The sequence below is a fragment of the Tamandua tetradactyla genome, chromosome 24 (genome assembly GCF_023851605.1).
Source record: "Tamandua tetradactyla isolate mTamTet1 chromosome 24, mTamTet1.pri, whole genome shotgun sequence".
NCBI lineage: Eukaryota > Metazoa > Chordata > Mammalia > Pilosa > Myrmecophagidae > Tamandua > Tamandua tetradactyla.
This window is the reverse complement of record NC_135350.1, coordinates 21,180,758-21,193,537: the sequence shown is the minus strand read 5'-3', so window position 1 is coordinate 21,193,537 and position 12,780 is coordinate 21,180,758. Positions and strand designations below refer to the sequence as shown.

Here is a 12,780-nt window from a genome sequence, read left to right as displayed (position 1 = left end):
TTGGCTTTGACATATTACCTTTGTTACAGTCAATGGAAGCATAATACAATATTACTGTTAACTATGGACCCTAGTTTCAATTGACTGTATTTTTTCTTGTGTACCATCCCATTTTCAGTACCTTGCAATGTTAACATTCATTTGTTCTCCCTCGGGCAATAACATTCTCATATTTGCATATTTAATCACCATCATTGTCCATTCTAGGCATCATCTATTTCTTTTCAAGTCAATGTTGGTTGTTCATGCTTTTCTAGGAAGTTGTCCATGTCATCTATGTTGTCTTGTTAATTAGTATATACTTCTTCATAGTATTCTGTCATTATCTCCTTTATTTCTGCAGGGTCAGTAGTTATGGCCCATCTCCCATTTCTGATTTTCTTTATTTACATCCTTTTTTTTTTTTTTTTTGTCAGCCTACCTAAGTGTCCATTGAGTTTATTTTCTCAAAGAACGAACATCTGGTTTGGTTGATTTTCTCTATTGTTTTTATATAGTCAATTTCACTTATTTCTGTCCTAATCTTCATTATATCTTTCTTTCTCTTTGCTTTGGGATTAGTTTGTTGCTTTTTCTTCCTGCTTCTTCCAGGTGAACAGTTAATTCTTTGAGTTTTGCTCTTTGGGAGACTTTACAGTTCTATGTGGGATCTTGGCTGTTCCACCCATTCCAGACTTGTGTATGATGTATGTCCTGTCACTGAAGTCCCCCCAACAGTCGTTCCATACAGTTCCTGGCTATGTACTAGCTGCTCTGAAGGATAAACAAAATTCCACACCTCATTATGCCGCCATCTTGCCAGCAGTCTCAGCATTTATTGTTATTGAGAATCTCTTGTATGTAATGAATCACTTTTCTCTTCTTGCTTTCAAGATTGTCTCTTTATCTTTGGCATTTGACATTCTGATTAATATGTATCTCAGAGTATGACTATTAGGATTTATTCTGTTTGGAATACGTTGTACTTCTCAGATATGTATATTTATGTCTTCTATAAGAGTTGGGAAATGGAAATTTTTAGCCATTATTTCCTCAAATATTCTTTCTTCCTTTTTCCTTTCTCTTCTCCTTCTAGGACACCCATAACACATATATTTGTGTGCTTCATTCTGTCACTTAATCTCCTGATGCACTTTCTCAATTTTTTCCCATTCTTTTCTCTATCTGTTCTTCTGTTCAGTGAGATTTCAATTGTCTTATCTTCCAGCTCACTGATTCTTTCTCCTGTCTGTTCAAATAATTTCTCTTACTTTTCTATTTATACTTTCAAATTCTTCTTTGTACTCCCACGATATCTTCCTAATATCCTTATATCTTCATCTATATTTTCCTTCATCTCCTTGAATTGATTTAGGAGATTTTTTTTAATTTCTCTAATAAGTTGTTCCAAATTCTGTGTCTCTTCTGAAATTTTAATTTATTCCCTTGACTGGCCCATATCTTCCTGTTTCTTAGTATAATTTGTAATTTTTTGCTGATGTCTAGGCATCTGATTATCTTGATGAGTTTACTCTGAAAGTCAGTTTCTGTCTTACCTAAGATTTTATTGCTCATTAACTTTGTGTTAAGGCTCTTCTTTGACACTTGGTTCAACTTTTCAAGACCTTTAGAATTGTCCGTGTTTAACTGATCATATATATTTTTTTTTTAGCTCTTCTTCATCTAATTCTTGCCCTATATATGCAGTGCAATTTTTAAGATTGCACTATTTGTTCAACTGTTTCACCCCCAGGGAAAAACTTCCTTTTCTCCATTCCTTCCCCAGGAATCTTGATCTGTTCTAGTTGTTTTGTTTTGCCTCTCTCTCTCTCTCTCTCTCTCTCTCTCTCTCTCTATATATATATATATATATATATATATTTTTTTTTTTTTTTTTTTACTCTTCCTTATTGCCTTTAGTTGTTTTTGCCTTGAAGACAAATTCTTGGAGAAGGGTCACCCCAGAGATAACTTTTCCATGTCAGCATTCCCAAGTAAAACAGGATCAATGACCCATGAAAAGGACTTAGACAGGTTCCAAAGGGTCCTGGAGAGTGGGTCGGGAAAAATGCCAAAAAGTCTTTTTCATGGCTCCCCAAAGCTGTGCATTTCTGGCCTGCCCAGCAGATAGCATGGTTCAGAAAATTTTTCTCCACAGCATTAAGGGGTCCCTGTGTCTTTGAACTTCCATTGCCTTCACTCCTGTAAGGGGCAGGATTGAAACAATGACTCAAAGTCATGACCCAGCAATCCCAATTTCCTGATCAAAGCCATGATCAGTACTCAGCCATGTGCCCCTCTGTTCTTGGGAAAGAGGGCTCCCATGTTCTTCTCCATGTGCATCAGCCAGCTGAGAATTGGATCTAGGCTGCTTGCCTCAGGAGCAGGGATGGGCACCAGCTGTTACCCCTGAATGCTTTACTCACAGATTTGTACCAGTGTCTAGGTCTCTTCATCTCACCCTTCCTTGGATGTACTACAGTGCTTCCCTGGCCTCTGGAGCCCCTGGAACTCCAGAACAGTTGTTTCAAACAGTTTCTATCTTTCCACTAGCTGTTTTTAAGGAGGGGTGAGTGCTGCAGCTTCCTAATCTGCCATCTTCCCTGGGAGTCTGCCATTAACTTTTAAAAATCCTCTGCCCCATTCTCTCTCTTTCCTTTGAATCTATAGCAGTCTATGTCCAATCAGAAGACAGTATTCACAAAGTAGGTTACACAGGAGAAGTTTAGTATAAAGCATTACTAATTATGATTTAAAAAAGTAACTATATGATTTAAGGAAACTCTGTATGATATTCCTTTGCCCATTTTAAAATTGAACTGTCTTTAATGTTGAGTTTTAAGAGTTCTTCATATACTCTGGTTAAGTCCTTACCATATGTATTATTTGCAAATATTTTCTCCCTTTCTGTAGGTTGTCTTTTCTCTTTCTTGATAGTATCCCTTGACACAGTTTCTAATTTTTATGAAGTTTGATTTATTTATTTATTTTTTTAGTTGCTTGTGCTTTAGGTTATATCTAAGAATCCATTGCCATATTCAAGGTCATGGATATTTACCTCCATCTTCTAAGATTTTTATGATTTTAGCTCTTATATATCGGTCTTTACTCATTTTGAGTTTTTTTTTTTCTATTGGTATGAGATGAGGGTCTAAATTTATTCTCGTACACGTGGATTACCAATACAGTTGTCCTAAAACAATGTGTTGAGCAGACTATTCTTTCCCCATTGAATGATCTTTGTAAAATTGTATAGGTTTATTTCTGGATTCTTGATTCTTTTCCAATGGTCTGGATGTCTCTCCTTATGCCAGTATCACAATGACTTGATTAATGTAGCTTTGTATTAAGTTTTGAAACTGGAAATGTGAGTAGTCCAACTATATTCTTTTTTTAAAGAGTTTTATTTTATTTTATTTTTGCTAGATGGGGTCCCTTGCTATTTGACATGAATTTTAGGATCCACTTTTCCATTTCTGGGGATAAGAGACCATTTGGATACTGATAGGGTTTACATTAAATCTGTAGATCACTGTACTGGTTTGAAGCTGTTACTCCCTAGAAAAGGCCATGTTCTTTTAATCCACTCCTGTCAGTGCAGAACTATTGTGGTTGGGACCTTTTGAATAGGTTGTTTCAATTGAGATGTGACCCACTCCATTCAAGGTGAGCTTTAATCCTTTACTGGAGTCCTTTATGAGAGAATAAAAGGCAGAAACTTTCAGAGAGCTTAGAGAGAAACAACAGGAGCGAGAGTTCACAGTGGGAAAATAAAACCCTAGAGATGCTAAGAGAGGACCCACCAATGCTCAGGGTGAAAGCCACTGGGATCAAAGCTCAGAGTAGCAGAAACGGGAGTGAAGGACCAGCAGATGCCAGTTATGTGCCTTCCCATATGATAGAGGTGTCCCAGATGTTGGTGGCCTTTCTTCAGAGTCCTGGTATCATCCTGTTGATGCCTTAATTGGGACATTTTCATGGCCTAAGAACTGTAAATTTTAAGTTAGCAAACTCCCATTGTAAAAGCCAACTCATTTCTGGTATATGTCATTACAGCAATTTTAGCAAACTGAAACAATTACTATGGTGGAGTACTGACATCTTAATTATGGTGGATTGAATTGAATTATGTATCCAGAAATAAACAAACGTGTTCTCAATCTTAATCCATTTCTGTGGGTTTGAACTCATTGTAAATAAGACTTTTTGAAGGTGTTATTTTTAGTGAAGTTGTGGTCCAACCAAATGAAGTTGGACCTTAACCCTCTTACTGGGTATTTTATGAAGAGAAAGCCAAATGGAGGAGCAGAAACTGGAAGTCACGGAACCTAGGAGAGAAAGAAAAAGACATCGCCATTTTTACATGTGTCATATGACATTGCCATGTGACAGAAAAGTCAAGGACCCAAGGATTGTTGGCAGCCAGAGCCAGAATTCCACAATCTTCAAGGGCAAAGCTTTGCTTGTTGAAACCCCAATTTTATATTTCTTCTAGCCTCAAAACTGTGAGCCTATAAATTCCCGTTGTTCAAACCAACTCATTGGGTGATAATTGTTTTAGCAGATGGGAAACTAAGACAACAATGTTCAGTATTCCAATCCAAGAACATGATGCCTTTCCATTTATTTAGGTCTCCTTTATTCAGCAGTATTTTGCAGTTTTCTTTGAACAATCTTTTACCTCCTGGGTTATATTTATCCCTAAGTATTTTATTAAAAATTGTTTTATTAATTTCGTTTTTTGAATTGTTTATTGATAGTGTATAGAAATATAGCTATTTTTTAAAAAATATTTTATCCTGCAACTTTGCCAAAGTTAACCCTAATAGTTGTGGGTATATAATTTTTAAAATTTCCTCGATGTAAGATGTCATCTGAGACTAGAGGTAATTTTTACTTCTTCCTTTCCAATTTGGATGTTCTGATATCTGTAATGTTTGAAACATTTGCAGCTCCCACTTATTGTGTTATGTTCCCTTTTTATCGTTCTTTTAATTTCTGATTTTTAAATGTTAGCTATTACTGACTTCCTGTGAAGAGCATTTGTTTGCTTCTAACAGTATCTGGTTGCTCCAGTGACCTGGAACTACTTTAAAAATTTTAAATTCTGCTTGAGTTTTACGGGACCACCTAAATAATAAGATTCTGGGCTGAAAATATTCACAAACTCTAAACTAGTGCTACAAATTCTCAGCGGTGAATATTATCCTCCCACAAAGCTCAAACAGGCAGCTACTGAAGTGTGTGTATTAAGGTTGGGTTTTTCCTATTTGACACCATTCTCTGGGTGTGTCCTGGTTTTGTCAAGACCATGGAATTTAAAGATCTCTTTATTCATCAGCTCAACATGAAAACTGACTTCTGAGTTATGTTCACCTTCTCTAAGTTTCTGGTTTCAGTTTGGTGTTGGCCTCACAGTACTCCTTGCTTTCTCAAAAGATCACTGTTCTAAAAAAAATATTTTCTCAGTATGTTTAATTGCCTTTTCACAGGATTGGTTAGGGTAATTATCCATATTGACAGTTATTGTGATGTTTTACTTATAGTAGTCATAGAATAAAGAGGGTTCCATTCAGCAATTTTCTGTAGTATATCAAGTTCTTGCTTTTATATTTTTCAAGTTAATAAAGAGATGCAAGAAACCTTCCATTTAGTTCATAGTCGTCTATCCTGTAAATATTTGACACCTACAATGTGCCAGGCAGTGATCTAGTCATTGAGGAATACATAAATAGAACCAATAGACAGTCTCTGCCCTCTAGTTTACATTTAAATACATTAGACTACCGTGTATATTTATCCATTATCCGTGCATAATATCGAATGTCATGGTGCACTCTACAGTGGTAGTGTTGTTGTTTTGATGTTTAAATAGGATGTCAAGAAAAACCATTTTGATAAGGTGACATTTGAGCTGAAATCTAGTTAGGGAACGAGGGAGCCATAGGGCATATGGGTAACATCTTTCTGGGCAGAAAAGGACAAACATCTTGAGGTGGGAGAAAGCCCACAATGCTGAAGTCTCAACAGAGCCCAGCATGACTGAGTTGATGAGTTTGGGGGATGGTTGCATAATCCAGACAGACTAGAGATGAAGTAGACAGTTGAGAGTGGTGGATAAGTCATTCATTTTTGTAGATTACTTCTAATATTTTAGTTTTTACTCTGAATGAGTTGAGAAACCATCAGAAGGTTTGAAGCCAAGTGATGACATAAATTTTATGGTTTAAAAGGATTATGCTGGGTGCGGAATGTGGAATAGACTGTGGCAAGGGAGGAAGCAGGGAGACCATTCAGGAGGCTGCCATAATAATCCAAGTAAGAGACAGTGGAGCTTCAGACCATGGGGGCAGCAGTAAATATGGTAAACAGATTCCGAATAAAATTTTAAGGTAGGACTAACAGGCAGGCTGCAATTTTAAGAATGGAGTTTGTGTTTACTGAGGTAAAAAAAAAAAAGGGCATCTATGCATTAATGTGTAGGAATCAGTCTTAAAGATGCCTGACAGCCAGGTGGTTATAGAATAGAAAGCGGTTCACAGTCTTGGAGTAGATCAGCAAATGATTTGATGGTTAACGCTGATCCTAAGCAAGTAGGGCATGAAAGTACTTGTTTGGCCATACTTGACACTTTACACTTTCTAAATGTGACATGGTAAACAAGGAAATCAGGAGGTTATTCAAAGGATTAGTCAGTATTATATAAAAATAAAAAATAGATAGAAAACCATTTTCATTACAATACAGAAAGACTTTCAAAACTATCCAGAATAGGGTGCACTTTGGGGTGAGTAAAAGTGGGACATTAACCTAAACAATGTATTTTCCACATAAAATAATCAGAAACTTTGTGTACCATAATCACAAAATATTCCTCAAAATTGAGACAATTAGGTAGAAATGGTAGGCATACAATATAACAAGTTCTATACCCTAACTCACTAAAGAACAAGTATTCTAAGGACTCCTGGCTGGCTGTGTTCTGTTAGAAGAGATAGCTATTAACCATACTTCAATAAATGGTTCTTAATGTTAACATGCCTTAAAATCACCTTCTAAATAGATTGCCGAATCCCACCTCCATATTTTCTGATTCAGTTACCTGGTCTGTTGGTGTGCATTTCAAATTAATTTCCCAACGATGCTGATATTGCCCTCAAGACATTTTGAGAACCACAGTCCAATTCAAGATTATTTATTTGGCTACTGTTTTTACTGTTTCAAGAAGTTAAAACTGAACTCTTAATAACATGTTCAAGTGTGGAGTTCATGTGTTAGCTGGAATTACTGAGTAAGGCCAAAGTGTCTTTGAATACAGACTTTAATAGTAACAATTCCTTAAAGCTCAATTAATTTTAGCTATTACAAGTCTTATGTAGATGTCACTATTAGATAAGTGAGTTGCACTGGGTTCCTCACAGAATATTAGACAAATTCAATGGAAAGGGTAATCAACAATCATTTAACAGTTTTGTTATGCCAACACAAAACATAGCTAATTGATTCACCCCCCCAAATCACTAACACACCATGATCAGCATCTTAAATATACTTCAACTAAGCCACTAAAAAAATGTGAGTGTTTCACTACCCCTGAGACCACTAGTTAACTGTGGTTCGTACTTTAAAAAGTGAGCACTCACATATGAAAGCACACTAATCACTGTAAAGTTTCCAGCTTTTTTGTACATCTGATTATCACATTGCAAACTTGCCCAGGAACAAAAATTAGTCACTTAAAATGCAAATTTAAGTACCATTAACAGGCCAACTGGAATTCCTATAGGTTAAGAGAAATTTTATATATTGTTTATGCATTATAAGACATAGGAAATATATAGGTAGAGCTAAAATCAATTCTAATATTCACTGCAGTCCTACACATGGCACTGGTAATGTCAAATTAACAAATGAAACGGACTAAGGAGGGCAGATGCTTGGATTCTTTTGAAGGTTTCATTGGAGATGATCTCAAGTCCAGTACCATACATTCAAAATACATTGTTTTTCCCGGTACTTTAAAATACCATTCTTAAACCTGGAGAAGCCTTTATGGCTTATTCCCTTAGAAGTGATATACGAAACGTTACAGAAAAGCATCAAGTCAAAGATTAAGAACCTGACACATCTGCTAATCATCATTCTAACAACCAGTGGTTTAAGGAAGTCAGCTCAGTTAATACCTAAAGGTTGTCTAAGGCTAAAAGGGTCAATGTGAAAGTCAGGGATCCAAAAGCTCTGTTAAGTATGTACATTTTATTCACGGTTGGTCTTCAAGAAATGATATACCTACTAAAGCTGTTATTTTGAGTATACAAGTCTTAGAATTACTTTGAAAACAAACGCTGCAGAGCATTTCTTACCTTGTTGAGTGGTATATTACTTCTCACTCACAATTTGAATCCAAAAAAGTTTTAACAGCATGACATCTACCCGTAAGAAGTCACCATTATTTTTGTAAGCATTAAGCTTCAGAATGAAAAAGTTCACTCACCGGAAAATTGTAAAAGCTGGACTATTTTCCCAATGAGCTCATTACAGTACTAACAAATTCAGAACTTTTTCAGAAGGCATGCATTTCACTTCGCTTAAAGAACTTTAAGTCAATAAATCATGTCCAAACTACATATTACAATGTTTATAAAAATCAAGCTTTAACATTTATTTTATATCTAGCTTTCCACATCTGTGTGCAGACAAGGAATAAGATTGCACATAAATGTAAAGCAGTGCAAAAATGTGGGGCTGGAGAAGTCACAAACGTGTTAGAAACCGAATACAGGACTGTTAATAAAGCAATGGACAAACCAAACTAAGAAAAAAAAAGTAACACCACAGAGTCAGAATTAGAAAAAGTGAAGAATGATAATGCCTTTCTTACTACAGAAGTTAAATCAGTGGCACAGATAGCACTTGTCAAACAAAAAAATAATCCAATAGCATTGACTTTTATTCATTCATGTTAAGTCACCTGAAATGTTATCTGGTGCATTTAAATGCTCATTAATGTAAATGGCTGAACAAATCCATTTCAACGGATACTCAATATCCCACATAGTAAGTCACTTCAACACAGCCTCATGACAACTCCCACACCAAAACAGCATTTTATTCTGTAAATTGACCCATTATTACTCCCATGTTATGGTTGTATCATCTGTCAAGTGTACAAGGTGAAGAAAAAATTTTCAGTTAAATGGGGGGTTGCAGCGGGAAAATAGATTTCTTAAACTCCATATACAGGGTTTAAATTCAAAACTGCTGGGTCCCAAGTTCTTCTTTGAACTCTAGGGCTGCCAATATCATGTGCAGCACACTACAGCTATACTATTTGATTAGCTTATTAATTCTGCATAAATCGGATCAATCATTGTGTCAACCTGTAACAGACTGTGCACTTTAACTGAACATGGCAAAATATTCACTTTTGAACTTTACATCATCATTTGATGTCAAACAATGAAGCAAACCCCAACAGTATATACAAAAACAGCTTTGCATTTACAAAAGATTGTTTCCCATACTGATTAATCCAGGCAGCTAACTCATTGGTTTATGCAACTTTATTGAAGAAAAATAAATCAATTACTAGCAGAGCTATTAGTTGATCACTCATCCATTGACAACTTGCATCATTTATTCAGTGCTATATTAAACAGTGTATTGGAAGATAGATTAACTAATAGCTCCAAGCTTCCTAACAATTTAAATGAAAATTACAAAATGTTTGAGACCCTATTTTGGAATACAAAGGGTGTTTGACTTCCAATTTCCATTCTCTGTAGAACAAGAACAGGTCATTCCTTTATTGACATGCATAAAATACATCACATTTTCTGTTCTGCTGATGCTATAAAGTCAATACCAATTCTCCAGCCACATCAGTTATGAGCATAAAGTATATCATGTAACCTCAAATTTCTAACAGTGGAAGGTTTAAACAAGAATGGATGCTGCTATAGAGCAATGCTGTTTCCTTTGATGTGACAACTGAACATCCATCTCCCTCCCCCTCAGATGACTTCTTCAGCATGTTAGAGCAGTGAGGAATGGTTTTAGTCTCATAACCAAGTTAGAATGAAGACATTGGCCACATAATACACATGCTCCATGTTTTAAAAAATTCTGAATCTTGGGCAACTGTTCTCTTGTAACTACTTTACAGTTTCTAAAAGCAGTTATTGTCCAAAGCTGGAAGAACTTAAGTCTTCTCAGATGAGCATGTGAATGAATGGAGGGAGGTAAACAAAAAATAAAATTAAAAAAGATGAGGTCTGATAGGGGAGCAGCCGGATAAGAAAATCAAAAAAGGAACAGTAATTTAAAGTTTATTCCAGCTATAATGCAGGTTATTCTGACTTTAAGGTAGCATCACATGGCATACTTCTGAGTCCATTCCCGAGATATTCTGTTGTACCTGTAAACAAACAAGATGTCATTCAAAAAGTGAAAATAAAGTTAAATAGTTCTTAATACTTAAAAGGGAAAAAGAATATTTTTTCTTTAACCTCTAGATTCACATGGCAACCCTCTCCAATAGATATTAGAATAAAAGCCAACAAATGAGAAAGCACTGATACTCAAACCAATGTGGGAAATGACAGCTCTATGCTCTGAAAGCTGTATTATTTTAATAAACAAAACAAAGTAGCACTGAGGATTGGGGAAACTAACAAAAACGAAAAGACTTTTTCTCTCCCCTACCGCTGAGCTAACAGTCTATTAGAAACTCTTAAAATCAATGATCCATTTCTGAAAATTTTTTTTTAACATTTAAATTTTTTTTTACATTTCAGCACAGACTTAGGTTAAAATAGCATACACACTGTATACATTCTGTTCCATCAAAACCAAAGTTTCTAAAAAATGTTACCAGACCCTGAGCATTACTAACAGAGAAAATACCTTTGAGATCGCAGAACAGTAAGTCACTGGGGAGGTTCTTTTGGGCAGTAGTGGTTTTCAAGAGAGGGTAGATAATAGTGAACTGGTGCTAATAAGCCCCACTTAAAAACCTGCTGAACTGTACTAGTAGTAAAACCCGACACTTTTATTTAAAAAGATCAACAGGTAATTCACAAGCAAGGTCATTACTGAGGAAGGTCATTAATACTGATATATGCTATCAGTATCTCTCTAGAGTATACCCAAGCCACAATCCATTTAACCCAACAGAAGAAGAAATGAAACCTCAGGAAATGAACATATAGAAAAGGGTACAGGATAATTTCATATTTATATTAACTGACTGAACTTTAAAAATATGAACTAGCTTCACTTCAAACTGGGAACTAAATATAGTTCAACTACTTTTCTAGGCTTTAAGAAAAAATCAATTCTTTCTACCTATCCATGGCTATTTCCTCCTTTAAAGATAGCCCTCAAAAAGACAGCACTTTAAAATAAAGGCTTCATAGCAAACAAGGAGCCACAAGTACAGCTGACACTAATGCATGCTTGTCAGTAATAAAAACTTAAAATGTTTTTCCCCTTACGTCACTACCTCCTGGCAAAATGTGGACTAATTATCTTGTTTCTTATATTACTGGTAAAAAGACATTAAGCTAAAATTTAATACCAAGGTAACCTGAAAAAGATACCACTTAAATTTCCATTTCTTACTAGGTACTATGTATCTGCTTTGCCATGCAAGAATATTTTAAGCAATTAACGACTACTTTCAAATTAACAGAGATCAAGCAGTTAAATGTACAGTTTTCAAAAAAATCTGCCATATCTGTTACCTTTTGTTAGTTAATACAGTGCCTTAAAGCATGCAGCACTCAAGTGCTGGCAGTACCATAAATAAGCGCACCAGAGAGTGCAAATCTTCTTACCCTACAACATAGCGTATTTCTCTGTCCACTCTCTTGCTAACCTATTGTACCTATTTGAACAATTAATTAGCATTAATTATAACATACAGAAATTAAAATGAAGTCTAACATAAAGATAATTCAAATACTTCAGAAATTTGAGCAATTTTACTTTAATAACCAATATATTTTTTAAAAACAATTTGGGATGCAGAAATATTTGCTTTCTTTGCCAAAACTTGTGAACAATTTAAGTCACAAAATGTTTACCATGTTAGAAAAATAAAACACACATATACTAAAACCCAGGCATATTTAAAAAAAACCATAACCTAGATTTCTAAACATTTCAACTATCACTTACCAGATATCAGCATCAAGTCTTCTTGGCATGCCCCAACTCAAAGCAGAGTAAGCCTAACTCATTACATAAACCAACTTTTTATATTATTTCCTTAAACTATTTCATACTCACTTATCTCTGTCTGTTTTATAGATCCGTGCAATCTCTGGCACTAGGGGGTCATCTGGGTTCGGATCACATAGCAGTGAACAAATGGATAAAAGAACTGCAACAAAACAAATATCTGTAACTCAACGTTGAGAATTTGGAAAATAAGTGTCAAGAGTATTTAAAAACAAGCATTATAAACTTTGATCCTAAAAAGAAATTTGTTTTCAATAAGACAAAGCTTTACAGAGATTCTGCTTCCCAGGAGATAAACTCTTGGTAAATAAGAAGTGCTAAAAATAAGAGATTGGCTGGCATCAAGTACAGTACTGACTACCTGTAAAAGCGCTGACAAACTCAAGAATTCTAAGGTATCCAAATGGTATTAATACAAAAAATAAGTGACATTAGAATTTAAGTAACTAGACTCAAGAGAATAAATGTTCTTTGTATTCTGAGGCAGTGGACTTGCATAATGTAGCACATATCTAATTCATTTTGAGTGCTTATTATATACCAGTCACTATGTAAGGA

The 12,780-nt window shown here is 35.2% G+C and overlaps 1 protein-coding gene across 1 annotated transcript in view; it reads right to left on the bottom strand.

Moving 5' to 3' along the window:
• Nucleotides 1-8,911: 8,911 nt before the first annotated feature.
• The window catches only part of UBE2D3 (ubiquitin conjugating enzyme E2 D3), a 31,093-nt gene continuing 27,224 nt past the window's right edge, over nt 8,912-12,780 (bottom strand). The window contains exons 6-7 of the mRNA XM_077142669.1: nt 12,271-12,364; nt 8,912-10,396 (exon numbers count right to left, since the gene is read on the bottom strand). Of these exons, the coding sequence (XP_076998784.1) occupies nt 10,351-10,396; nt 12,271-12,364 (140 nt within the window). The 3' untranslated portion in view covers nt 8,912-10,350. The remainder of the gene's footprint in view (nt 10,397-12,270; nt 12,365-12,780) is intronic.